Consider the following 27976-nt stretch of genomic DNA (forward strand, 5'->3'; position numbering starts at 1 on the left):
AGCCGCTTCCCCGGGCACGTTGGCGGAGCACGTGGAGCTGGAGCTCCCGGTACCGGGGGCAGGGGGATCCCGCTGGGAGCCGGCAGAGCCCGAGCTCGGCTCGCAGGGAGCACAGGAGGCCGGGAGAGGAACCCGCGGCCTTGAGGAGCCGTGCGATGTTCTGGTGTCCTCATGGACAACGTCTTTGCTTTGAAATACTTTCCTGGAAATGATTCCCAGTCCCGGGATCTCCCAACAGGTGCTGGTTTGGAGGGGTCCAGAGGATTTGCTGATAGGATACATGGAAAAGTGGTTTTATTGGTTTTTTTTCGGTGTTTCCAGCCCTGGAACTTTAAATCCTCCCAGGGATTTTGTTTTTGGTACCTGTAGGAATTTGGGCTGAGGGTCAGAGTTGCTTCTGTCCCCTGGCAGGAGAGGTTGTAGGTGAGTTGATGTTAATTAAAGTGTTAATTAAAGCATCCTCGAGTCCATTTGAAATGTGCTGGTAGAAGTTTGTGCTTCTGATGGAAGGAACATCACCAGAATCCTTGTTGCTCATTCCTGAACACTTTGGCTCTTGAAGAATTTAAAATTCCTGGCTTCCAGTTTGGTGTCCTGGCTCAAACCTGACGTGGGCTCAACCTCCCTCACCTCATCCAAGATCTCCCTGTGGTGGTTCCTAATCCTGGGAGCTGATTTACCTCTGCCTAATCCCACTGACCTGTTGCTGTAGGGATCCTCTTAATGCTGGTGTGGATCAGCTCAGGGACACAGGAGCTTTTCCATCAGCTCTGTTCCTGGAATATTTTTGTGATTCTGCAATGTTGACAAAAAAGTGTGGGGAAGAACAAGGTGGATTTTTGGCTAACGTGCAGCAAACCAGGTCCAGAGTGGGAATTCCACACAGCTGGAATCCCTGGGAAACTGTGGACTGAGGATTTGGGATTTTGCTGATTCCTGGAGTGGGGAGTGCTGAGTCTCACAGGAATTGTTTGTTCCTGGTGGTTGTCACTGGTTGTCTGCTCTGGCTGGAAGAGGGGTTGGAAGGAATTCCAGATCCCTGGAAGTGTCCAAGGCCAGGTTGGACAGACTTTGGAGCTGGAATGGTGGAAGGTGGGGTGGAACTGGATCAGCTTGAAAGTCCCTTCCAACCCAAACCATTCCAGAATTCCCTGATTAGGGGGGCCTGGTGAACTGACGTGAATGAGCAGGAAAGTGCTTTGCTAATGGATGAATTCCCGAGGGAGAAGCAGCCCCTGGGCTCGGTGCTGCCTGGGAGCAGTGGAGAATATCCACGTGCAATCCCTCCTTCCTTCCAGCTGTTCCACAGGACCCCTGGTGCTGCCTGTGACACCGGATCCCCCGTTGGATTCGAGTTCCCCTTTTAGCAGAGCTGCCATTTGTGTTGCTAAATTTAAGGTCGTGGCAGTGCTGCTATTTCAAACCCCTGGTTTTGGGGGGGAAGGTGCCTAAATCACCCCTTTGAAGTGCCTAAACCACTGCTCCCAGCCCTGCTCTCTCTGCACCTCTGCAGTTCACTTCACCTCGTTATCTCATTTAATATTAAATTAGAACCAGATTAGCACTCATTGGAGTAAATTGATTGGTTTTTAATTGTTTTCAAGGAGGAGGTGGCTGCCCCAGAGGCACACAGAGGGATCTGTGTCCAGACTTTCAGAGCAGCTTTGGGAGCTCTTCTCCCACCTCAGTGCAGCAGGTTTGGGTCGCTCAGTGAGTTATTCCCAAGTAATTTGGAGCAGGAGGTGCAGCCAGAGGCAGGGGACACAGCTTGGCACCTTGAAGACTTTTCAAAGGGCTTTTTTTTTTGGCTAAAGAGAAACCTAATAAACTGATCTTGCCAATATTCGGGGCTGCCGGTGCTTCCCTTGCATTCCTGTGCCAAGGTGCTTTTCTTGCCTTAAATTCTTCCCAAATATCCATTTGTGGCTAGATCCAAAGGCTCCAGCAGAGGTTGAAACCCATGTTAAAATGTTTTAGTGCCTGTTGAGATGATCCTGAACCTCTCACCGTGGCTGCAGGGGCAGAACTCACAGCAGATTCATTGCCCAAGGGAATAAACAGCAGGAGATGTTGGTGTCTCTGTGTTTGTGGCAGCCCTGGCAGGGAGGGGAATGTTGGGAGGAAACAAATGTATGGGATAGGTGGATTCTACTCCTACCTTGGTCTGAATATTTTTTTTTTTTTTTTTTTGAAGGATGGATTTTGGAAGTACCTGTTGGTGTTTGGTGAAGACTTAGAGAGGTCAGAGACCTCCAGGTGCTTGGGGTGTATCTGGAGAAGGACAGTGGAGCCTGGGAAGGGCTGGAGCAGCAGGAGGAGAGTCCGGAGAACTTCTGAGAGAGCTCTAAAGGGCTCAGCATGGAGAAGAGGAGGCTCAGGGGGGACCTTCTGCCTCTGCACAACTCCCTGACAGGAGAGGGCAGCCAGGTGGGGCCTGGCTCTGCTCCCAGGGAACAGGGACAGGACAAGGGGAAATGGCCTCAAGCTGCACCAGGGGAGGTTTGTGTTGGACATCAGGAGGAATATTTATAAATTATTTATTTATATAAATATGGAGAGGGTGTTCAGGTATTGGAAGGGGCTGCCAGGGATGTGTGGTGTCCCCATCCCTGGAGGTGTTCAGTCCTGAATGTGGCACTCATGGAGCTCTGATGGGAATTGGTCCCAGCTTGGACTTGATGGTCTGTCAGGGATTTTCCAGCATCAGGGATTCCACAGTTCTGTGGAACAAGTGGCAGACCTGATGGTTCTTGACAATGCTTGAGCACTCTTTCCATGAACAAATCCGTCCTGGTGTCCATCCTGGGCCTCCCCTGGCACAGGCTGAGGCTGTTTCCTCCTGTCCTGCCCGGCCCCAGCCAGCCCCACTCTCCCGTCAGGGAGGTGTGGGGTGAAAAGATCCCTCCTGAGCCTCCTTTTCTCCAGGCCCAGCCCTTTCCCAGCCCCCTCAGGACTTCTCCAGAGCCTTCTCCTGCTGCTCCATCTCTTCTCCCTTCCCCAGCTCTGGCCACGCTGCAGCCCCTCAATGTCTCTGTGGCCTCACGTTTCCCGCCCTTTTTGTCCCCTCACGTTTCCCGCTCTTTTTGTCCCCTCACGTTTCCCGCCCTTTTTGTCCCCTCACGTTTCCCGCCCTTTTTGTCCCCTCACGTTTTCCACTCTTTTCTCCCCTCACGTTTCCCACCCTTTTCCCCTCACATTTCCCACCCTTTTCCCCTCACATTTCCCACCCTTTTCCCCTCACATTTCCCACCCTTTCCCCTCACCTTTCCTGCTGTTTCCTCCCCTCATGTTTCCCGTCCTTTTTGTCCCTCACATTTCCAGCAGCCCAGAGCTGCACCCAGCACTGGGGAGGCCTCGGCAGTGCCAGCACAGGGGGACAATCCCTGTCCCCATGGCTGGGACAGCCCAGGTGCCATCCTGGGCACACCTGGGCTTGTGTCCAGCCGCTGGCACCAGCACCCCCAGGGCCTTTCCCAGCTTTCCAGCCCCTCTTCCCCCAACCTGGAGTGTTCCATGGGGTTGTTGTGACCCAAATGCAGAACCCAACACTTGGCCTCGTCAAACTCAAGCACCTGAGTGAGTTTCCCTCTCCTCCAACCCTCCTCCATCTTTCCTTGCACCTTCCCTTGAATCCCACGAGCGGGGAGCCATCCCTGCCTGGATTGCAGTCCAGGTGAGGGGTGTGGGCACAGGCTGGGGCCTCCCTCGTGCCGGTCAGCACCGGGATTCTCCTGGGCTTGTGGATCCAGGGGTTCCTGGGAAGGGCAGTTCCAATCTGGGAGCACGAGCTGTCTGTGTGCCGCAGGCTGAGTCACCGCTGCTTCCCGGAGAATTTCTCTTCCCGGAGAATTTCGGGGATGATTGAGTGTGGGCAGGCCCAGCCCACTCGTCAGAGCAGCTCCGTTAAGGTTTTTTAATGAAGTTTTAAAATTTTTGCTCTTGCTTTGACATCTTTTTTCTTTGAGGAATTAATTTCTCCTGAGCTGAGTTTAGACACAAAATCCACTTTGTTTGGGAAGGTGTTATCCTGGAAGCTGACCTCTTTTGGGGAGGCTTCAGGCAGGAAATTCCATGAGGAAATGGGATCCTGTGCTGCCTGCTTCCCTGTGTTCAAAGAACCAGAAGCTTTGAGCCCAGTCCTCTTGGGATTTGACCCTGGATGGGGAAAAAGTGGGGAGCATGGAAAAGGAAGGTCCAGAATGTTGGGAATGCTGAGGTGTTTGTGTCCTGCCTCTGTGACTGGCTTGGTTTCTCCAGCCTCAGCCTGCTATTTAAATGTCTGTATCCCAAAATTTTGGGGTTTTCTTTTCCCAGCTCTCCCCTAGGTTGGCTTCAGACAGGGACAGGGGATTTATGGAATCAGTTGCTCTCCTTAGCACTGCCTGGATGGACATGAACTGCTCACACTGAGGGTGTTCAAGGCATGATCCCAGCAGCACAGAGCTTCCCAGAACAAGGAAAAATCCTAAATTCCCACTGGGATGTGGCTGGAAGGGTTCAGCAGCAGATTTGCTGGGCTGGTGAGATCAACTCCCTTTTACCAGGGAATTTTGGAATCCCAGGATGTTTTGGCTTGGGAGGGACCTTAAAGCTCATCTCATTCCAAACCCTTGTCATCCTCGTGGGTATTCCCAGCTTCTGAACAATCTGGGGATGGATTCTGTGTGGATTCTGGATTGCAGGAGTCTTGTCTTGCCACTAGTGGGAGCATTGGGAGCTTCTCCTCCATCTCCTCACTGACCAGCACCTTTTGGGGAGTTTTGGTGTCCTGTCAGAGTCTCCTCACAGTAGCTGCTGCCATGTCTTCCCTATGTTTATTTTCATGTTTGTTGGGAAAACTCAAAAATATTTATGGAAGGCCTCTTAAGTCCAGAGTTGTTAGGTTTTTAATTACCTGCACATGACACAATTTTATTTTTCCTTATAAAAACTCACTCTGTAACTTCTTATTAGTGGCAGTTTTCTGTCTCACAAGTCCTTGGGAAGCCGGGATCGTTGCTCATGAGGAAGCAGGGAAAAATCCGTGTCTTTCTGGAGCTATTTTTGAAGCTGAGAGAGGAGGGGAGAACGCAGCCATCTGGCAAAGTATTGCTGCAAAACCTGGAAAGCCCATTTTTTCCTTCAGAGCATCCCGGTGGCAAACTGGGATAAAGGGGCTGTACCTTTGACTGAGGCTAATTAATAATTAATAGGGAATGAGAAGTGTTTTGTACAGGTGGAAGAAGCTGGTAATGATCTTCCTACATACTTTCTGTGTTCTAATTCCCACCACAAACATACAGGTGACACCTACACTGTTCAGAGAGTTGGATATTTTAGGGTAGCACAAAGTTGGGTTGGTTTGGGGTTTTTTTAGGATGCAGGAAGGATGATGGAATCTTGAGACAACAGTTTTCTGCTTGTTGCCTGGCTGGGAGAGCTGTTTGTGTGATGATATTTGAATGGTTTTGATAGCTATATTGTATATTTATATATTTTTGTATGTTATCTATATTTAGATATAATTTGGGGTAGAAGAGTTGGGAGAGTTCTGGTATGGTTGATGAATGGGAGTGCCTGGGTTGCTGGCAGCTGGATTTGGGGTAGTACCCACCTCCATCCTTCCTCCTGCTGGGGCTCATTTTTTGGGAGTCTGCCTCCTTGCAGAGCTCTGATCCAGGAGAGGATCCAGCCCGGAATGCTGCTGCTGTGTTAACAATAACTGGGTGAAATTCCCAGTTAAAAGGGAATGTGAACACCTGTGCTGGGGTCAGGGTGTGGAGCGATCCCAGGCTGCTGGCACCCCTCGTGCTCCCGTTCTTGCCACCCCTCTCCTTCCCTCCATTCCTCTGGAGCGGCGCATGGTCTATTTTTAAATCTTGCTGGGCTCTGTATTGCGGCATTTCTCTTCCTGAATTATTTATCAGGGATTGGAGCTGAATGGAGCGTGCTACGTTTTCCCTGCTCGCTGCTGCCCACGTGTCTGTCTTGAGCCATTGACAGATTTGGTTCATGTCAAACCACGCCAGGCCCGGCTCAGAGAGGGGCAGGAGGGGTCGAGGGGTCACAGGCCAGGCCTGGACCCTCTGCATCTGTGGGTGTTTGGTGCTGGGGCAGACAGGGTTGCCATGATGATGAATCCACAGCTGAGCCAGGTTTGAATGGAAAGGCCCTTTTTAAAATAGAAAATGGAATTAAAATTCTTTGGACTGCCTGCAGAACGGTTCCAGCCATTCACCTTGGCGCACATGCCGAGGAAAACACGGAATCAGAGTGTGGGCATGGCGGACTTGGGAAGGTCCTTGAGTGTCTGTGTGGTTCTGTGGTGTCTGTCCGAGTGTTCCGTGTCCTCGCTGATCCCTGCACTCCTCTGCTGGCGGGTACCTGGCAGCACCTGACGTTGAGTCACACCAGGCAGCCTCTCCATCTCCAGCTCCTCCCTGCAGTCCGTGTGTTCCTCGTGTCCTTGGGAGCAGATGCTGTCTGGAGCGTGGCTCTACCTGTGCATCCCAGTAATTAATGCTGGGAATGGCAGCTGCTGGATCCTGAGCAAGGTCAGGTCCAGCCTAAAGAATATCTCAGATCCAGCTCCTTGAGGATTTTCCTCTCCCTTGTCCCTCTGGTGCTGTGGGGGCTGAGGCTGAGACCTGAGGCTGTCCCAGATTTGGGGCTTTCCCCCTTTCCAAGGGGACAGGGAGTTCTCTGTGTGGATCCATGGATGCATGGAATTCCCTTGGCAAAGCTCTTCTCCCTTTCCAGCCACTGTCTGTCTCTGGGAGATCCCAGTCCTGGCTGCTGGTGGGGACTTGCACCAGTGCCACCCCACTGGTTTAGTGTCACAAGTCCTGACTTTTCCCTCTTCTGATGGAATTTATCCACTTCCTAATTGCCACATCTCCTCTCCCTGGGAGCTGGGCTGGCAGACAGAGACTGGGCTCATCCACACGTGTCTCCCAGGGAAGGAGGGAATGTCTTCTTGCTTTTCCCTTTGTTTCCTCCTTGCTGTGGCTGTTGGGCACTGGCAGCCTCCCTGCCAGCCAGGAGCACCAGCAATACCTGGAACTGCTGCATCTTTCCCGTCCTCGCTTTCCCTGACCCAGTTTCACTGTGTGGCTGCAATTCCAGAGCTGAGGGCTCTCAGTTTGAGAGGCAGGAACTGCTCTGTGGGGTTTTGTCCAGGCTGCTGGGGCTGATTCACTCTCCATCCTCTTCCTCATCCTCCTTCCACCCAGGATTTGCTGTCTCCCATGCAGGAGAGAGATGCAGCTCAGGAAATCCTCTCGCACACACTGTGCTCCGTGAGGATGTAACACTGCCGGCTTGCAGTGATGGACAGGGATTTTGGAAAGAGCTGGATGAGCCTGCGGGAGGCTGCACCTGTGCTGTCTGGGGCAGGTGCTCATGTCCTGGGGCTGGAGGCTTTCACATTCCAAAATCTGCTGATCCACCTGCCCATATGCCACAGATCAGGTCTGCAGACTCTCGCAGAGCTGCTTTTCTTCCTCCTTTAACTGCAGACACTGAGGCCTCGACAGAGGGTCTGAAGCTGATGGGATGTTCTTTGAAAACAGTGAGATCTGGAAGAAGGGGAGCAGCATTCCAAATTTTCTCCTTGTACAGCCACTGCAGGGCTCCAGCACCCGTCCTTAGTGATCCCGAGGCTGCCTCTGACCACAGGATGCTCCTTAGCAAAATAAAGCTGTGGCCTCACTGGTTTTGTGGGAATTTGAAGGCTCTGTTTGGAGCAGTGATCCTTGCCCTGGGAATGCTTCCTCTGCCTCTTTCTGTCACTTCTTCACTTGCAAAATGTCTCCTGGAGCTGCTTCAGAGCTTAGAACTGCAGGTTTCACACTCCAGGGGCCTATTCCTGGGTGCCAGGAGTAACCAACCCCCAAATGGATTAAAAAATGGATTCAGAAGGGGGTAAAAGCTGGGACTGAGCTGTTGGGCTGATGCCTGGATCCTGCTGGTGGGGCTGCCACAGGGAGTCACTCTGAGCACGCGCTGCCGGCCACGGCTCCAGCCCAGCTCCTGCTGAGCAACCCCGGGGCTGCTGCAGCCGCAGTCGCTGCCTCTGGAGCTCCTGTGCAACAGCAGAACCTGAGCTCAGCTGCAGCTCCTCATCCTCCTTAGACTGAGCTCAGCTGAGGCTCCTCATCCTCCTTCGACTGAGCTCAGCTGCAGCTCCTCATCCTCCTTAGACTGAGCTCAGCTGCAGCTCCTCATCCTCCTTAGACTGAGCTCAGCTGAGGCTCCTCATCCTCCTTAGACTGAGCTCAGCTGAGGCTCCTCATCCTCCTTAGACTGAGCTCAGCTGAGGCTCCTCATCCTCCTTAGACTGAGCTCAGCTGCAGCCCCTCATCCTCCTTAGACTGAGCTCAGCTGCAGCTCCTCATCCTCCTTAGACTGAGCTCAGCTGAGGCCCCTCATCCTCCTTAGACTGAGCTCAGCTGAGGCTCCTCATCCTCCTTAGACTGAGCTCAGCTGCAGCTCCTCATCCTCCTTCGACTGAGCTCAGCTGCAGCCTCTCATCTTCCTTCGACTGAGCTCAGCTGAGGCTCCTCATCCTCCTTAGACTGAGCTCAGCTGAGGCTCCTCATCCTCCTTAGACTCAGCTGAAGCCGCTTGTCCTCCTCACCCTGCTCAGACAGTGGTGCCCATTTCTCAAAGAGCCTCTGAGGTCATGGTTTGGTTTTCTTGTCCAGGTACCTTCATTGTAAAAGTTCTTTGCAGAATTGAGAGGAAAAAACTTGAAGTGGGAGACTTAAAAAGAACTTGGATCCTTTGGATCTGTCTTCCTTGCATTTTCTGATGGGAAAATCTTGTGTAACATCCCTGGAGCCTTTGCATTCCAAGACGTGGATTGATCAAGACCTTTGACAACACTGCAATAGCATTGCAGGTGACTTTTGTCTTCTTATCCTTCAAAATTCCTTTTTCTCCCATTTTCCATCCATGGGATGTGGAGAGGAGACTTCAATCACCAGGTCTGGGGTGGAAAACCCCTTTCTGGGGAAGATTTAAACAAGTGAAAGGTTTCAAACTTCTCTGGGGCTGCTTGCATTTTTTGTTTTCTGTCTCTCCATATTTAATCATCAATAAATGAGCAAGAAAAATAAATAACTGAATTGAAATGAAGCCATTAACAAAGCAACCCCTCAGAAAAGCTCTGGCAGCAGTGACAGGAGCGGAGCAAGGCTGGCTGTGACCCACCTGGGCAGGTGTGAGGTGTTTTGCTGGGTGTTTTCCATGCATGTGAATCCTTCTGGAGGCTGCTGATGCCTTGGGTAGTATTTGCTATCCCTTTTTTTATGCAATCATGGAATATTCTGAGTTGGAAGGGATCCTGAAGGATCATTGATCTCATGGATCTGTACAGACACCCCTGTGCTACCCTGTGCATCCCTGGCAGCGCTGTCCAAAAGCTCTTGGAGCTCGGGGCCAGGACCATTCCCTGGGGAGTCTGGGCAGTTCCAGCACCCTCTGGGGGAAGAACCTTTCCCTGAAATCCAGCCTGACACAGCTCCAGCCATTCCCTGGGGTCCTGCCCTGATCACAGAGAGCAGAAATTGGAGCTGCTGCCCCTGAGGAATCTCCCCTCAGTCTCCCCCAGCTGAACAAGCCAAGTGCTCTCAGCTGCTCCTTGTGCGACTCCTCCAGACCTTTCCCCATTCCTGTGTCCCTCCTTTGAAGGCTCTCCATTATCTTCAGACCTTTTTCACACTGTGGTGCTCAAACTGCCCCCAGGACTGGAGGTGAGGCTGCCCCAGCCCAGAGCAGAGTGAGACAATCCCTTCCCTCACTGTCCAGTGATGCTGGACCTGCTGCCCCCAGCACCTGCTGCCCCTCCTGGCTGCAGGACACGCTGCTGGCTCAAATCCATCTCCCCATCCATGAGAACCCCCCGGTCCCTTCCCGTGTGGCTCTGGGGCTGGCAGGGGACGGATGCTGCGTCTTTAGCGGCGTCTCGGGCTGCGCGGAGGCAGCTCCATTGAAGATTTGCAGGAGAGAGCAGGAGGGGGGTGTGGATGTGGCTATTGGCAGAGCTGTGCTGACATCCCTGGGAACAGCTGGGATCTGCTCCGCTGCCGAGCCGCTTGTCAGAGCCCCGAGCTCGCCGGAGCAGCCGCAAAGATCGCGAGCGGTTTTTATTTTTTATTCGGGAGAGCTGGCGGGGGCTTCCCAGGAGCAAGATTATCCTGGCAGAATTCCTCTTGAACTGGTCACGGCCATGGAGTCTCCGCTGAAATCGGGAAACAGCTGACGTGCTCAGAGTGCAGAACCACCACGGTGAGTTTATTTTTAGAATGAGGTTTTAATTATTTGGGGCTCGAGAAAAGAAAGATTGATCAGACTTTTCCCCTCCCTGGTGCAAAATGCGGTGTAAATGTGGGTGAATATTTCAAGGATGGGGAGCTGGCAGTGTCCCTCTCCTGTTGGTAAGCGCCAGGATTTTTGCTGCTGGATGGGGTTAATTTAAAATGGAGCTGAATTAAATGAATATGTGGCTCTGGGATCCCAGTCAGGACTTGGGAGCGTGAGATGAGCTCTCCTCTTCCTCCCTTTGTGCTGCCGGGGATGCACCTACGGAGAGAGAGGGAATCCCCGGTCGGCATCCTGTGCTCTGCCATGTCATTAAGGAGTTCCCCTGACAGCATCATGGAATCTCCTTGTGCTCCAAGCGTCTGCAGTTTGCTCCTGGGTACTTCCCGTTCTTTTGCAAAGGCAGAACCTTCCCAGCTCTTCTTTTGGGTTATATTTTAATGGATTTACTTGTTTGGAGCTGGCTAGTTGATGGGGAATGTTGGCTACTCGGTTGGCTCTGTGCCATGTGACGTTTTCGGGGTGGCTTATGCAATTTGGTGTTCAGTAGGATGGTGCTTGATACATTAACCCCATTTTTAAATTAATTTAAATTTAAAAAATAATAATAAATTAAATTTAAATTTAAATTTTATATTAATTTAAACCCCTCGCTAAATTTGGTTTAGTGGAGTCAGGAGGTTGGATTGACTTTTTCCCCTCCTCACACGTATCCATCGTCCAGTTTTACCTAACACCCAAGAAGTTGTGCTCTCTTCATTACAGATTTAGTGCTGGGAGCTGGGTTTTTTTGGGATTGAGGTGTGGTTATTATACTTTGGGATCTCAGCATCTCTCTGTCTGCTCCTCAGACTCCACACTCAATCCCAACTTCTGCTGGCAGCCAAGAAATAAAGTTGAGTTTTTTCTTCAAATCATTATTTCTCCATTTTTTTTTCCTAAGTTAAAATCCATTTCTGGGTCCCACCTGGAGAACACCCAATGTGATGAGTGGCTCTGTGTCCTCTGCCAGTGTGGGGAAAAGCAAGAGCAGCAGCTGGACAGCAGGAGGAGGGATACAGAAAACATTCCTGCCTTTTGCCTTTCTCCTGTGGAGGTTTTCTGGGAGCTGGGATGCTTTGGGGCCGATAAACAAAGTTTGGGGATGTGCTTTACCAGCCAGGTCAGCTGAGGGAATTCCTTCTTCCCTCATTTAGATTTTTTTTTAATGTTGCTACTCCTGCCTGGCACAGGCTCAGCACAGGAGCAGGTGCCAGCAGGAGAAGAGTTTTCCATGTTTTCGTGGTTTGTACCTCTGGTGCAGGTGCCTCATTACAGATGGGCTCAGGTAGAAGGAATTCTACTTGGGGTTCTCTAAAAAAATCAGGAGCTGTCCCAGGGATTTCTGCTGAACCATGGAAGGGTTAACAGAAATCCCTGCTCAATGCTGTCCTATTGCATCCTGACACTGTGGAAAGTAGGTGGATAATTCCTTGTTCGCTTTTCAGGAAACCCCTGTGGTGGACAGCCCTCATTAATTGTTGCTGGGAAACTGCTTTGACGTCACCGGAGCAGTTCCCTGCTCTTTGGATGAATACAGGAATAGCTCGTGATGAGGAAGTGGGAAGTGGTGTGAAATGGAGCAGGGAGCTCTGACAGGGGATTCTCAGCCTGGATTTCTTTCCTCTCTCCCGTAGTTCTGCCCAGGAACCCTCAGGAACTGTCCACAAACCTTCAGTGCTGCATTGGGAGCAGCATTTCCCTCTCCAGGAAGCCCTTCGTTCTCCAGGGCTGTGCCACTGGTGATCATTCACTTTTTAACAGCTTTGGGGTTCTTTTGGTGTTGGTTTTGGGTTTTTTCCTCCCCCAGATTTTGGAAAGGAGGGGTGAGAAGGTCATTGCCTAAAGCAGCTCCCAGAAATCAAAGGAAAAGAGAGCAGCAGGATCTCTGTTTCCTTTCTTTCTAACATCAAATCAGTAATGTCCCTTTTCCTACCTGAGGGGAGAGCAGGGCTGAGATTGGCCTTGATGCTGGGAGCTCCAGGTTTGGACAATTTGGAATTAAAATGGTTTAATCCCACTTTCCTTAGGGAAATATTCCTTAGGACTTTAATTCCTGGGGTGTTTGTGCAGTTGGTTCCTTTCTCCCAGTGTTAACCTGTCAGTGTCTGGGAGATGTGGCACAGGATAGTTGCAGCAGGAACTCTCTGTGTTTCCTTTTCCACACATGGAAATTAGATTTAAGCAAAGTTTTCCCACCCAAGTCAGAGTATTTAAGAGATTTTTATACCCAGAAGTGCTGGAAAACAGCTGGGGCTGTGGCTCAGGTGTGCCCAGGTGAGACATGAGAGGGCTCAAAAGGGGAGGAAAGTGAAAGAAAGGATCTGAATATGGAATCATGGAATGGTTTGGGTGGGAAGGGTCCTTAAAGCTCATCCAGTTCCACCCCCTTGCTATGGAGGGACACCTCCCACTAGACCAGGCTGCTCTGACCTGGCCTTGGACACTTTCAGGGATCCAGGGGCAGCCACAGCTTCTCTGGGCACCCTGTGCCAGGGCCTTCCCACCCTCACAGGGAGGAATTTCTTCCTAAAATAAGAAATATCAATGTTTATAAAACTTTTATCCACCTTTATGCAATTCCTGGGTATCACATGCAAATTATTTTGGTAGGCCTGGTCACACTCCTGGAGTAGAGTGAGAACAAGTTGACAGCTCTCCTGAGTTTAGTCCTTGCCTTGATGGAGGGAGGTAACAAAATGTCAGAGTATTTTATTCCCCCTGAAATGTTGTTGTGCTTTGAGACGTTTTTCACAAGGAAACCTCCTGATTCTCCAGAATTCCCTTTGACTCACCTGCATTTCCTGTCTCCTTGTTCATATAAGGTTATTTCTCCCCTTTTCACCTGGAGTCGAACCCTTCCATCTGCATCATAATTTCAGAATTTGATGTCATGTGGGGGTGGAGATTAGGATTTAAAGCAATGACTAAGCACAGGCACTGTGCAGGCAGAGATGTCCGGCCTCCTGTGGGGAATCTTGCTGAGTTTTGTAGGAGCTGGAAGGGAGGGAGGAATTCAATCCCTCTCCAACTGATAATAAGGAATAGGGAGAGAATTCAGCAGAGGAGGCTTTGGAGTTTGAGTGTTGCTGCTTTTGGGGTTTCTCACTGAGCCAGGTGCTTGTCCCAGTGGGAGCTGTTACCTGACTGGGAGCAGGAGGGAAGGGGAGCGAGCTCCAAAGGTTCTTTACCTGTCGGAGTTCTGGCCGAGCCTGCAGACTTTCCCTGGGGTGCTGGTGCAGCGATGTTTTGCCTGAGTGGAGCTCAGGATGGAGCTGTTTCAGGAGCTTTTATCATATTAACACATCCTTCCATCCCTCTTGTTGCACCCAGCAGCTGCCCCTGACTGCCGGGATTGTCCCAGCTGCTCTTCCCTGGCCGAGGAGGAGCCACTGGGACGATCCCTGGGGCAGGGAGAGGACCCGGCAGAGCCCGAGGGGCTTCGTGCCTGGATCGGCAGCCCCCTCCCCACCCCACCGCCTCCACTTTTCCCTGTGCGGAGCCTTTTCCGCAGCCTGTGCCGCGCTGGGGAGGGGGGACCTGAGTCACCCCCGGCCCGTTGCTCCTGGCGACAGGCCCTGGTTGCCATGGAGCTCGGCTCCCCGTTGGCTGCCGGGCCGCCAATGAGCGAATTGCTCGCCAGAGCATCACCGGTACCCAGCGGGAGGGTGGTGATGGGTGCTGGGTGCTGCTGCCCCCAGACAGGGCAGAGAGGAACGCTGGGGAATCGTGGCATGATTTGGGCTGGGAGGGGTCATAAAGGTCCTTTTGTGGCAGCTCTGCCAGGGACACGGCCCTGTTGAATGGCCCATGGAGCCAGTCTGGGACAGCCAAAGCAGAGCTGGTTAATAACCAAGGGAAATGGAGGGAAGGGAGGCAGGAGCCTTGTCTTGGGAGCCAGGTGGGAATGCTGAAGCACTGGCACTGGTTCCTGTGGCCATGGCTTGGGCAGGTGCTGGGAAGGTGAAGCCCACCTGGAATCCTGGAATATCCTGATTTGCAAGGCGCCCCAAGGATCACTGAGTCCAACTCCCAACCCTGCACAAGACATCCCAACAATCCCACTCTGCTCCTGAGAGTGTTGCCCGAACATTCCTGGAGCTCTGGCAGCTTTGGGGCTGTGCCCATTCCCTGGGGAGCCTGGTCAGTGCCCCACCACCCTCTGGGGGAAAACCTTTTTCTGATATCCAACCTAAACCTCCCCTGACACAGCTCCAGCCGTTCCCTTGAGTCCTGGGTCACCAGAGAACAGAGACTGGTGCTCAAGAGGAAGCTGCAGGTTGGGATGAACAATCCAAGTGTCCAGAGCTGCTCCTTCCAGATCCTTCTCTATCTCCATGTCCTTCTTTTGGTTGCCCCCCATAGATCCTCTTATACTGTGGGACCTAAAACTGCCCCCACAGGACTGGAGGTGAGGCTGTCCCAGAGCTGGACAATGCCCTCCTTCACCTCCTGTTTCCTTAGCCCTGAAACCTGCGAGGGAGAGGCTGAGGCACCTCAGATCCCTCCATCCCCACCTCAGATCCCTCCATCCCCACCTCAGCTCCCTCCATCCCCACCTCAGCTCCCTCCATCCCCACCTCAGCTCCCTCCATCCCCACCTCAGCTCCCTCCATCCCCACCTCAGATCCCTCCATCCCCACCTCAGATCCCTCCGTCCCCACCTCACATCCCTCCATCCCCACCTCAGATCCCTCTGTCCCCACCTCAGATCCCTCCATCCCCACCTCAGATCCCTCCATCCCCACCTCAGATCCCTCCATCCCCACCTCAGATCCCTCCATCCCGCTGCAGCACCGGAGCCGTGTGTGGGCAGCTGCACCCAGCAGCCATATGTCTCCTTTGCACCCTCATTTAGCTCAGGAGCAGGTCTGTTCCCTGAGAAACAAGGCCAGGAAGAGAGTTTATTTAGCAGGAGCTTCCTGCCTTTTCCAGATCTGCTGCCGGATCCATCTGAACTGGAAATGCAGAACTTTCTTGCTTTTATTCCCTGCCCAACCAGGAGCTGCTGCTGCATTCCCAGGGCTCGGCAGCTGCAAACTGCGGGTGGCAAGAAGGCAGCAGAGGTGGAATTCCATGTTCCTTTCTGGAGTGAGGAGGAGGATTTAAATGTGTCCCGACTCCCTGGCCCTTGGCCAGCATTCCCAGTATGCCCAGTCACTGCTGTCACTGGCCCAGTTGCTTTGCCAATCTTCATCCCCAAACCAAAACAGCAACAACACCTCCCCCACCTCCTCCCTTCCACCTTCTCCCACCTTTGCTCTATCCTCTTTCCTGACACAGATTTGGTGTAATTCTCTCTCTCTCCCGAGGCCCAGCTCAGTCCCACCCACCCCTGAGTCCTCTGAACTTCCACACTCTCCACAAGCCCCGTCTGTCACCGTCACTCGTGTCTGCCACCCCCTCTCTGCGTCCCACGGCTGCCCGAGGGAGCGGGGCTGATTCATTCATCCCGCAAGGAATCCTCCTCTGGAAAGCAGCAGTGCACAGATCTTCCCCGGATTCTGCGTGCAGGGAAATGTCCTGGAGGCTGCCTGGCGGGGAAGGAAGCTGTAACAGGAGGGGGCAGCTGATAAATGTCAGTTCTGTGGCTCTGAGTTGTCTTTTCTGGGAAATCTGATCATATTCCCTGTGTGATGCTGAAGTTACATGGCAGCATGTCGGGAAAAGATCCTGTTATCCTTCTTATATTTGGCTGAGGTGTTTGGCTTGGGGGGAAAAGCTTGTTGGAGGGTGGGTGGTGCAAAGGGAATGAGCTGTACAAAACCTGCTCCTTTATTTGAGTGTCATGTGTGCAGTTCCGGTGCTGCCTCCTCCCTCCCTTCCCCAAATCTGCTCCAGATCATCTTGGAATGTTTAAGCCCCCAGCTTGGGCATGAGGTTGGAGCAGTTTCCTACAGTGTGGAGTGTTTTGGGGTGAGGGGAGGCAGAGTTTACCACCTTCACACCCTGCACAATCCTCCCACGAATGAGGCGCATCAGGCACAGTGTTCCCTTTTCCCTTCCTGACCTAATTCCTGTTGGAGCAGCGTGGGATTCCCTCGTGTGGGGCTCGTCACCCTGTGCAGCATCCCTGGGAACAGCACTGCTGGATCTCAGCCCACTGGGGTGAGGACAGCCCCCTGCAGCTGGAGGATGGATGCTTTTTCCCATGAATTTTCTGGGATATTTCCCACCCACTCAAGGTGCTGCTTAGCCTTGAGTTCAGTAGCTTTTTCCTTTCCTGGTTGTCCCGTGTGTGGCTCTGGACTGGCAGCAGCCTCACTCGTGGCCAGCCTTGAGCAGGTGGTGATGGAATTCAGGAAGCTGAGGTGGCCAAGCTGCCTCCCTGTGTCAGTCCTGTGCCATTGTCCCACTGGATCTGGCATTTTCCAGCCACCCTGGGGCACCTGCCCTCCATGTCTTAACAAATTAATTAAATCCCCCGTAAGAATCCATGGAATGGAGGCAGCTCACTGCATTCTCCTGCTTTCTGTGTCTGGAACCAATTCCAGTAACTTCATAAATGTCAAATACACATTTTGTGTTCAGCAGCTCCACAAATTAAAGGGGAATAGTCCAGGATTATCAGCTGTTTCTGTGCAGAGTCAGGAGTCAATAAATCTCCATGAGTTTTGACTCTGTTTCAGCCACATTCTGCCAAAGGAATAGAAAATGAGATGTTGAACATGTGTTTTCTGGTACAAGGTGTTTTGTTTGAGCCTCGCTCTGATTTAGGCTCCCCTTTTTGAAAATTTGTCTCTCCAAAGGCATTTCCTGGTGCCACATCCCTCCACAACCCCGTGGAGCTGTTTTAGTCCTTGCTCAGACTCTGAGACCTGCTCTGAGCAACTGGAATCATAAAATCATGGAATGGTTTGAGTTGGGAGGGACCTTAAAGCTCATCCAGTTCCACCCCTGCCATGGGCAGGGACACCTTCCACTACCCCAGGGTTCTCCAAGCCCTGTCCAGCCTGGCCTGGGACACTTCCAGGGATCCAGGGAGCCACAGCTTCCTCTCAGGGAGGAATTCCTTCCCAATATCCCACCTATCCTGCCCTCTGGCAGTGGGAAGCCATTCCTGGCACTCCAGCTCCTGATGAGCTGTAGGGGCAGGGCTGATGTTTTCATTCCAGGGAATCAGTTTGGAATTAATACTTAATTTGATGAGCAGGCCCTGGTTGAGGCTGTCAGCACAGCAAAGCACAGCCACTGCCCTGCCCAGGCTCCACTCTAATCCAGAGGTGCTTCCAGGGGCTCCATGGGCTGCCTGTTTCTTGCTAATCAAAGAGAAGCAATTAAATGCAACTTTATCAGGAATTTTTGTCTTAATGTGTAATTTGAGTCCCACTTGTCATGAAGTATCTGATCAGAAGGAGATAGCAGAGTTACCTTATCTCACAGAGCATGTTTTTAGTACAAGGCTATTTTCTCACTGAAGATTTGACTGATTACAAAAAGAACTGGGCTGGGATTTGGGGAAATGCAGATTTTTGGTGGTGGTTTGCCCTGGGGCAGAGCACAGCTCTGGCTGTTGGAATTTATTTCACCTGTGTGATGTTTGCTGGTTTAGAGCTGCCCTCAGTCTTTTCTCTCTCCATCACTCACGTGCCTCAGGACCTCTGTTCTACCTCAGGGACTTTTTCCAGCCCTGGTGGCTCCAAAATCCTGGTGAGAGCCACGGAGCTCCTGCCAGGTGGGCTCAAACTGGGGCTGCACCCAGGGCTTGAGTCGGTGGGCTTGATCCAAGTGCTTGGTTTGGGATATGTGCACGAGGTGGGTTCCAAGGAAGTTCCAACCTGTGTGTGCAAGAGTTTGTGTCCAGAGGGAAGCTCTGTGCACCCCCTGAGCTGTGGTGTCCCTTGTCCTGCAGGTGCCCGTCGCTGCGTCGGAGGGCTCTGAAGATGTCCAACAGCAACACGGCACAGGAGTCCCTGGAAATTATGAAGGAATCAGAAAAAAAGGTGGTTGAGGAATCTGTGAACAAAACCAAATATGTATCCAGGTCACCAAGCAAGGAGGAAGTGGAGAAGGATGGGGGGGAGGAGGTCAGTGTGCGCCAGGAATCTCAGGTGAGTGTGGGCAGGGAGAGCTGGGCCCTCACCTGCTGGTTCCCATCCCTTCCCAAAGGATCCAGAGCTTGTGCCCCCTTTTCCACAGGGACACCACGCTGTGCAGGCTGTTCCCTTCCTCTTCAGCCAAATCTGTCCTGGCCAGAGTGATTGAAATATTCCCTGAGCCTGGGAGTGGAATAACTGAAATATTCCCTGGGGGACACTCGTGCTCCATCCCCAGGTTCTGGTGCCAGGGCTGTCACCTCCCTCTTACTCCTTTCTTTGATCTAAGGATGAGTTAATGACTTCATGTCAAGTGAAGGCATCCAGGGAGAGCTTGGTTTCAGGAATGCTGCTTGACTATTGCTTCGCTTCAGTTAAAAATAGGACGGGAATGTTTTGGGATTTCATTTCAATAAATGAAAAAAACCTCTGTGCAAGCATCATTTGCGGGTGCTGGGACTCATTCCTGCTGCTCTGCTCTCCTGCCACTTGTGCTTGTGGCTCCTGGTGGAGCTTGATGCAGTTCCCACCCTCAGCTGCCTGCTGGATGCTGCTGCCATTCCAGCTGTGGGCTGGCACATCTGCCAGATGTGCTCACAGCTGCACCGGCAGACCCGGAGCTGTGCAGGGAGAGCCTGACTGGGCACTTTGGAATGGAGTGGGGGAGATTTCTGTGTTTGGTGGCTCTCCAGACAGGGACAGCTCTGTCATGATCCCCTTTTGTGTCCCAGCAATGGCAGAAAACTTCCAGGTTAAGCTTCTTACCTTCCCTTTTCTCACTCCACAGAAGCGAACATCGGGTCACGGACACGCCAGGAAAAGAGCCAAGGTAGGAGCTCTGCTGCCATCCCCATTTCCCATCCAGATGTTCTGAATCCTGATCCCAGCCTTAGGATGCCCCTGAGCCTTTCCTGTCTCTGGAAGCCACGTGAAGCAGATGATGGTTCAGGACAGGGATTTCCACGTGCTGGAGCTCCAGCGCTCCTTTCTATCAGGATAAAGGCTGGAATTGCTCTCTCTGGAAGTCAGGGAGGGCAAGGAATTTCCCATCTAAAATTTGATTCAAAGGCTGAAGGAATAAAATAACTCATTGTTCAGGGATTCCAAGTCATTGCATATCTCTGTACATTGAGGAGAATATCCCTCTTTTTGAGCAGTTTAATTGGGAATGGCTGCACAAGTGCCTTGGGAGTGCAGCTGCAGGAATTCAAGTGAGTTTTGGCTGAGGTGTTGTAACCACTCCCTTCTTTTTACCTTTTCCAGTCTAACTCAAAGCTTAAACTGGTCAGGAGTTTGGCTGTGTGTGAGGAATCCTCGGGCCCCTTTGTGGATGGGCTGCTGGAGTCTCAGGTAAGCCCAGAATGAGACAAATTTAGGAGTGTGGAAGCACAGGAAATCCGTGTTTTGCTAGAAATGATCCGTGTATTTCTCTCCTGTGTCTTGGAGAGCCAAGAAATTCCCACAAGAGCTGGCTGAGACCTTCCCGTGGTGCTTTTCTCATCCACTGGCATCTCCAGCCATGGCTTTGGCTCAGGGAATGTCTGAGGGCCTCCATCCTCCTTTGTTTCACCCCAGGACATCATCCAGCTGCACGTGAGCTGCCCCTCTGACAAGGAAGAGGAGAAATCCACCAAAGATGGGGTGGAGAAAGAAGAAAAAGACAAGAATAAGGAAAAAACACCAAGGAAGATGCTCTCTCGAGGTCAGGTGCTGGTTTGAACTGGGCAGGTGCTGCTCACCTGCTCTGGGAATTCTCTGGAAGTGGGGCAGGTGTTGGACAGGTGCTTGGCTGTCTCTGCTGCTCTGCAGGACTGTGGGGTTGACAGCATCAGGGAATCCTGGAATGGTTTGGGTGGGAAGTGAGCTTAAAGCTCATCCAGTTCCACCCCTGCCATGGGCAGGGACACCTTCCACCATCCCAGGATGCTCCAAGCCCTGTCCAGCCTGGCCTTGGGCACTTCCAGGGATCCAGGGGCAGCCACAGCTTCTCTGGGCACCCTGTGCCAGGGCCTGCCCACCCTCACAGGGAACAATTCCTGCCCAATATCCCGTCCATCCCTGCCCTCTGGCACTGGGAGCCATTCCCTGTGTCCTGTCCCTCCATCCCTTGTCCCCAGTCCCTCTCCAGCTCTCCTGGAGCTCCATTAGGCACTGGAGGGGGCACCAGGGTCTCTCTGGATTCTTCTCTTCTCCAGGTTGACCCACACTCATCCCATCCCACCCCCTGCCTGGGCAGGGACACCTCCCACTAGCCCAGGTTGCTCCAAGCCCTGTCCAGCCTGGCCTTGGGCACTGCCTGGGATGGATCCACATCCTTCCAGATCAGAGCATGGAGAAAGGGAGGGATTCTCCAGGCTGACATATTCCCAACAGACTTTTTATAGCCATAAAAATGGCTAAAAGAGACACATTGGATCTGGGGAATAAATTCCACCAAAATCTCTGTAGGGCAGCTCCGTACTGGTGCTGATTTGGTTTCACTGGTTTATTCTGCAATTATTTTTAAATTCAAAAGGGTGTGGGAAGAGGGGAAACACAGGCCAGCAGGGAATCCCAGAGCCTGCAGGACTGAAGGATTGTAAGGCAGAAATTGCTTGGACCAAAGTGTGGAATATACACCTGCAAGGACGTGCTGTGACAGCAAGGAGTGTCCGGAGCGTGGTGCCAGGGGTGGTTTTGGGACCAATGTGTCCTTCCACAAACCCATCCCATCTCCCTCTCTCTGTCATCCTCCTAACAAGGTCTTGGAGTGCCTTGTGTGCTGGTCCTGCTGTCCTGGGAAAAGGGGGCTTAATCCCTGGGTTAGACTGGGAAATGTGGGAACATCATCCTCATGCACACAGAGACACAACCCTCCTTCTCCTCCTCCTTCTCCTCCTTCTCCTCCTTCTCCTCCTTCTCCTCCTTCTCCTCCTTCTCCTCCTTCTCCTCCTTCTCCTCCTTCTCCTCCTTCTCCTCCTTCTCCTCCTCCTCCTCCTTCTCCTCCTCCTCCTCCTCCTCCTCCTCCTCCTCCTCCTCCTCCTCCTCCTCCTCCTCCTCCTCCTCCTCCTCCTCCTTCTCCTCCTTCTCCTCCTTCTCCTCCTTCTCCTCCTCCTCCTCCTTCTCCTCCTCCTCCTCCTCCTCCTCCTTCTCCTCCTCCTCCTCCTCCTCCTCCTCCTCCTCCTCCTCCTCCTCCTCCTCCTCCTCCTTCCCCCTGTGCTGTCTCAGTGGTTTGTTAATTTGTTCTGCTGCCATTGTTGTTTTTTTCAGATTCCAGCCAGGAATATACAGACTCCACTGGAATAGATTTGCATGAATTTTTAGTAAATACACTGAAAAAAAACCCACGGTAGGTCCTGGTCAGTAAAACAACTCCCTGAGGGGTCTGTGTGTCCCAGTCTGTGGGTATTCCTGTATCCTGGGGGGTTACAGTACCTGCAAGTGTTTTTGGTTTTTCCTCTTTGGAATTCCAAGAGTTACCAGAGCTGGGACAATGTAGAAACTAAAAGCACAAGTGTAATTTCATCTCCCGTTTAGTTCCAAGCATGGAATTGTGTGTGATGGAGAGAGAGAGAAGGACAAATAATCTGTTTGAATGCAAAGAAATAATTCTGATTGCTTTAAACCCTTTTCTATAAATGGTTGTCAAGTGTCAGCCTGTGAAGGAGCTGCTGCAGGAATAATCAGTGGGATTGAGGGACTGGCTGGCAAAGGAATAGCAGAATTGGAGTCTCCAGCAGTGGAGCTTCCAGCAGAGCAGGGATTCAGGCTTTCCAAAGCCAAGCACTGTTAGCAAAACAACCTTAAAGTGGAAAAAATCTGGTGTTCAGTTTAGTATATTTGAAAAGCAGGGTGTTTTTAGCTCATTCTGTTAACACCTGAAATCAAGTGTCACCTGCTCCTGTGGTTTTTTCTGCTGCAGGAGAGGGGCTGAGAGCAGAAAAGGCTGTTCCACTGTCCCTAAAGTGACCTTTTTCTTTCTTTTTTCCTGACAGGGATAGAATGATGCTGCTCAAGTTGGAACAGGAGATTCTGGAGTTCATTAGTGATAACAAGTAAGTGATCATCGAGCAAAAGAGATTTGTGTGGAGAGTTTAGGAATTTGGGCTCCCAGGGGAGAAGGGACACGCTGGTGAGGAGGCTGTTCTCTTGTACATCCTGACATGACTGACTGCTTGGAGCTCCAACCCTGTGTCCCTCTTGCCAGCAATCAGTTCAAGAAGTTCCCCCAGATGACCTCGTACCACCGGATGCTGCTCCACCGGGTCGCGGCCTATTTCGGGATGGATCACAACGTGGATCAGACCGGGAAGGCCGTGATCATCAACAAGACCAGTAACACACGAATGTGAGTTCCCTTTCCTTCCTTGAACTTCCCTTTCCTTCCTTGAACTTCCCTGAACTTCCCTGATCTTCCCTTTCCTTCTCTGATCTTCCCTTTCCTTCCCTGAACTTCCCTTTCCTTCCCTGAACTTCCCTTCCCTTCCCTGAACTTCCCTTCCCTTCCCTGAACTTCCCTTCCCTGAACTTCCCTTCCCTGAACTTCCCTTCCCTGAACTTCCCTTCCCTGAACTTCCCTTCCCTGAACTTCCCTGAACTTCCCTTCCCTGAACTTCCCTGAACTTCCCTTCCCTTCCCTGAACTTCCCTTTCCTTCCCTCAATTTTCCTTTCCTTCCCTCAATTTCCCTTTTCTTCCCTGAACTTAATTTTCCTTCCTTGATCTTCCTTTCCTTCCCTGAACTTTCCTTTCCTTCCCTGAACTTCCCTTTCCTTCCTTCAACTTCCCTTCCCGTCCCTGAACTTCCTTTTCCTTCCTTGAACTTCCCTTCCCTGAACTTCCCTTCCCTTTCCTTCCCTTCCCTTCCCTGAACTTCCCTTCCTAAACTTCCCTTCCCTGAACTTCCTCTTTTTCCCTTCCCCTTTTTCCCTTCCCCACAGCCCAGGAATGCTCTGTAGCAGGATGGGTTCCACACCACATTTTATTTTTTGTCTCATAAGAAGAGGAGATCCCTCTCTAGAAATATCAGGAACATGGAATGAAGGAACAGGGAAGAATCTTTTCCTTCCAGCCCTCGCTGCCTCTCCATAGTTCCTGGAGAAGGGACAGGAGCTCTTGTTGCTTTTAGCCAGAGCTGAAATTTCACACGACAAATATCCTGGCATGTTCTGGGCCCGTTTTTTCCCTCCTAACAAGGGCTGGTTTTCTTGCAGCCCTGAGCAGAGGTTCTCTGAGCACATCAAGGATGAGAAGAACGCAGAGTTCCCGCAGAGGTTTATCCTAAAACGGGATGACACCAGCATGGATCGGGATGATAACCAGGTGAGGGGTGGCAGTGGGGCCTTTGGAAGATGTGACTGGTCACAAGACAAGAACAGCTCTAAAATTCTCTTGGGTTTCCTGAGGTGACACTTAATAGGAGCTCCCACCCCACCCAAGCAGCAGCATCTGAATTTCATGAAAACTTTTCTAAATATTATGGAAATGGATGAAGAATTTGTATGGGTTATATGGGTGTATGTGTCCATATCCTAAAATCAACTGGGAGCTAGGTCAGGTTTTAGTGTGGAGGCTTTTTCCAAGGTTTCTTTGGGAATATCCCTCAGCTGAGTGTTGCTTTCCCTTCTTTTTTCCTGGGGCTTGCAGCAAGTCATGCCCTTCCCCAGGGATCTCAGGGTCTTGTAGCTCCCATCTTCATAGAAACATGGAATGATTTGGGTTGGAAAAGACCTTAAAGCTCATCCAGTTCCACCCCTGCCATGGGCAGGGACACCTTCCACTATCCCAGGTTGCTCCAAGTCCCCTCCAGCCTGGCTTTGGACACTTCCAGGGCTGAGGCAGCCACTGTTTCCCTGAGCAGCCTGTGCCAGGGCCTCCCCACCCTCACAGGGGGGAATTTGTTCCCATCTGAGCCCAGAGTCACATCACCCCAGCTCTGTGCTGTGCTGTGGGACCTGTTCCTGAATTCCAGTTGGGATGAGAAGCTGGTCATTGCAGTCAGTGCCAGTTTTTGGTTTCCCCATGTGGCACTCAGGGCACAGAATCCACACAGGAGCAGGAGCATCAGCACATGCTCCAAAGAGTGACCTTTAGCTCTTCCCCCTGGGACCAGACTGCTGCTGATATTCCTGATCAGCTCAGGCAGGCTGGTTGTGCTTGGGAATGTCCAGGGATGAACATCCTGGCACCTCTGGGAGGTTCATCCCTGGACTCAGATGTCCCAAAGGTAGGTCCAAAGGCAGAGGTTGGATCACTGCATCCAGACACCACATAATCCACATCCTACCCAAAATTCCCAGCAGCTGACTGCTCCCGCTGGCAACTGCTGACCCCTGAGCTGTGTTTGTCCCTTCAGATCAGACTCCCCTTGCAGGATGGGAGAAGGAGCAAATCCATAGAAGAGCGAGAGGAGGAATATCAGCGGGTCAGGGAGCGGATATTTGCACGAGAGGTAAGTTTGGATCTCTCACCTGCCAGGATCCTCCTGGAGCTTTGGGGCAGAAGGTGGCCTTGAATAAGCCAAGAGGTCAGATCTTGTCGTTGCCTTTTCTACCAATTTGCCAGAATTTTGGTGATGTGCCACTGAATGAATTCCAGCTGGATGAATTCCAGCTCCCAACAAAGATGTCTGAGATACTGGGGTGGAGGAGCCACACCTGCAGCCTCTGATCTGCTCCTTCCCTAAAATTTAGGGAGGAATGGATGCAGTCTTGTTCCTTGTTACCCAAAATATTCTAAGTTTATGCAGTGGCATTTTTGGAGTGATCAGAAAACCATTTCCTGTCCCAAAGCGAGTGGCAGCTGCATTTCCCAGTTTCTTCCCAATGTTGCAGCTTCTACCTCATGACCCAGCAGTGCAGGGCTCTGCCTTTCCAGGAGGAATTTAGGCCTTCCTAGGAGGAATTTGGGCATTCCCAGGAATTGGCAGGGTGTTTATTGTCTCTCATGAAGTGTCCAGCTTGGTTATGGCTTCCTGAAATCCCTGCTCTGTGCTTGGGGCAGTGTCCCAACTCACATCTGGCTCAGAGGCTGCTCCAGGGGCACTCCCAGCTGGAATCAGCTCCAAATGCTGCATTTAGGACATAAAACCCCTTTGTATGCCTGGCCTTGACTGTCACATGGACAAAGATACCATCAAAGCTGCCTCAGTGGAGGAGGGAGCTGAGGACTCAGATTTGAGACGTCTCAGGGTCACAGGGATCAGAAAAGGGCCTGGATGGAGATCCACAGGGAGCTGGTGTGCAGGAGGCTCAACACCACACCTCAGCACACTCTGTTGTCCCAGCCCCACCTTTGGAATCACCTGGATTTGTTCTTTCAGAGTTACTAAGTCTCCCTTTTCTTTCCAGTCTGGCCAGAACGGATACCTCACGGACAGCAGGTGAGTGCTGCCCTGCAGCCCCTGGAGGTGTCTCCAAAGCCCTGCATGACTCTAAAATGGTTCTTTTTCCTCATCTGACTCTCCACAGAATGCTTTGCTTGTAGCTCTCACAGACAGAGGCAGATTTGTAGAGATCTCTGTGTGATTTATTTTGTGCCACGTCCTGCTGAATCCCCCTGTGCACTGCTGCTCCTGGAGTTACTGAAGGTGTTCTCTTTGCAACATCAATTTCAAGTCCTTTTTTGGCTGATCCATCAATTAAAAAAAGGGGGTGGGAATGGCAGAGAGGAATTCCAGCAGTTTTCAAACCATTCCACCTCTTGTTCCCCAGAAGAATAGGAAATCCCTGCCCTTACAGTGCCAGGATAGCATTAGGATCAGGCAGGGTTGTCCCTAATCCCTGATTATCAAGGCTGGATGGCTTAATGGTGACACTGAAGTGTCTCAGGCTCCATCTCAGCCACAGGAGCTGCTGAGGGCACTGGGAACATGTTTGAGCAGCATTTTCTTGTTAAGCAGTTTTCCCATGGATGAAAGGGCTGGAGTGAGGCTGATGAGTCACCGGGCACAGCCCTGGCTGCTGAGGTGTGGGGACAAAGAACAGGATGAAAAGGGACAAAACCTCATCCCTGCTGTGCTCTGCTCTCCCAGCCAAAGCTCTGGAGATGGGGCAGCTCTGTGTGGGACAGGACAGGAGGATCTGAGCCAAGCAGGAGCAGCTTTGTCCCTCTCCTTGGGCCGTCACCTGCCTCACCAGGCTGTCCTGGAAGATGCAGTGTCCTCAGCACCGTCACAGGGGCTGTGTCCTGGGGTCTGCCTGTGTCAGGGCTCTTCAGGACAGCAAGGACAGGTCTCATATCTGTGGGGTTGGAGAAGAACTCCTCCAGAATGGAGCACAAACCTCGTTGCTGCTGCAGCTTTGGGAGCTGAGCTGCAGCCAGGGCTGTGCCAAGAGCTTCCCTGCCTGTGGTGCCCAGGCCCTGAGGAGCTCAGTTAATCTGCTCTGGGGTTCCAATGGCTGAGAGAGGGGAGAGGGCCTCAGGAGGATTTTGAGCTCTCTAGGCATGTAACCATTGTGCTGCTTTTCCAAGAGATGCATTTTTGGCCCCCACATGCTGCCAGCAGCCCAGGACATCACCTCAGGAGTTCCTTCCAAGCCTCTTTTTTTCTGAGCCAAGCTCAGCAGCTCTTCCTCACCATCCTTCCCCAGGGAAAGCCCAGGAACCCATTCCCAGCCCTCTGCCCTTAACTGGGCTGATAAACCAGGCTCACTGCTTGGGGTGATGTGCTGATATCCCATAAAGTCCTGCTGTGGCCAGAGCTGGCCTAGGCTGAGGGAGGCACAGCTCTGGGAGCAGCGATATTCCAGAATCCTGGGATGGTTTGGGTTGCAAGGGACTTTAAAACTCATCCCTTTCCACCTCCCTGCCTTGGGCAGAGACACCTTCCCCTATCCCAGGTTGCTCCAAGCCCTGTCTGACCTGGCCTTGGACGCTTCCAGGGATGGGACAGCCACAACTTCGGGTGAACAGGCCCAGCTGGGCAGAAATCCTCAGCAGGGTTGGAGTGGGACATGGTCTCCAAGATCTCCATCAGCCTTGTCTCCAGACCTTTAAAAGCTCCCTGTTCTGAGACAGGGAGATCTTCAGCACAGGATCTTTTTCTGACCCTGCTGGGGTCTCTCCCAGGCTGAGGAAGGGGCCAGGAGCTGGCTGTCACCACAGTGGCTGGGTCAGCACAAAAAGCTGTGCCTCGGCGAGGTTTTTGCTGTCAGACTCTCCCCACACCCTGCAAAAAGGTCCCAAACCCAGATGCTGACTGTCCCCAGCACCCTGCCCTGGGTGCAGCACCAGCAGCTCTGCCACTGTCCCTTCACCAGAGCCCAGTTTGACTCCTCTGCTCTCTGCAGGGGCAACCGGGACGGGCTGAGCCGGGCCTCGGGCAGCCGCCAGAGCAGCACCGAGAGCGAGATCAAATCCCTGGAGCCGCGGCCCTGGAGCAGCACAGACTCAGACGGCTCCATCCGCAACCTGAGGCCACCTGTCACCAAAGCCAGCAGCTTCAGTGGCATCTCCATCCTGACCCGCGGGGACAGCGTCGGCAGCAGCAAGGGCAGCACGGCCAGCAGGACATCACGGGCAGGTACCGTGCTGCTTCCAGGCAGGTGCCAAAGGACACCTGAATGGCAGATTTGGGGCTGAGGAACTTGGAGTTCCTTCTCTGCCAAAGGACACTGGCAG

The 27976-nt window shown here is 52.2% G+C and overlaps 1 protein-coding gene across 5 annotated transcripts in view; it reads left to right on the plus strand.

Moving 5' to 3' along the window:
• R3HDM2 (R3H domain containing 2) overlaps positions 1-27976 on the plus strand; it is a 40784-nt gene that overhangs the window by 429 nt on the left and 12379 nt on the right. For 2 of the 5 annotated variants that reach the window (XM_058861009.1, XM_058861011.1), the window contains exons 2-12: positions 18194-18392; positions 19165-19206; positions 19641-19727; positions 19953-20079; positions 21627-21705; positions 22352-22411; positions 22564-22704; positions 23569-23677; positions 24711-24806; positions 25705-25736; positions 27646-27878. In XM_058861009.1, the coding sequence (XP_058716992.1) occupies positions 18225-18392; positions 19165-19206; positions 19641-19727; positions 19953-20079; positions 21627-21705; positions 22352-22411; positions 22564-22704; positions 23569-23677; positions 24711-24806; positions 25705-25736; positions 27646-27878 (1174 nt within the window). In that variant the 5' untranslated portion in view covers positions 18194-18224. Of the gene's footprint in view, positions 1-3388; positions 10270-15790; positions 15920-18193; positions 18393-19164; positions 19207-19640; positions 19728-19952; positions 20080-21626; positions 21706-22351; positions 22412-22563; positions 22705-23568; positions 23678-24710; positions 24807-25704; positions 25737-27645; positions 27879-27976 lie in introns of those variants that run through there. The other 3 variants (XM_058861013.1, XM_058861012.1, XM_058861010.1) reach the window with 3 other exon arrangements.

This window comes from Poecile atricapillus, chromosome 35 (assembly GCF_030490865.1).
Source record: "Poecile atricapillus isolate bPoeAtr1 chromosome 35, bPoeAtr1.hap1, whole genome shotgun sequence".
Lineage (NCBI taxonomy): Eukaryota > Metazoa > Chordata > Aves > Passeriformes > Paridae > Poecile > Poecile atricapillus.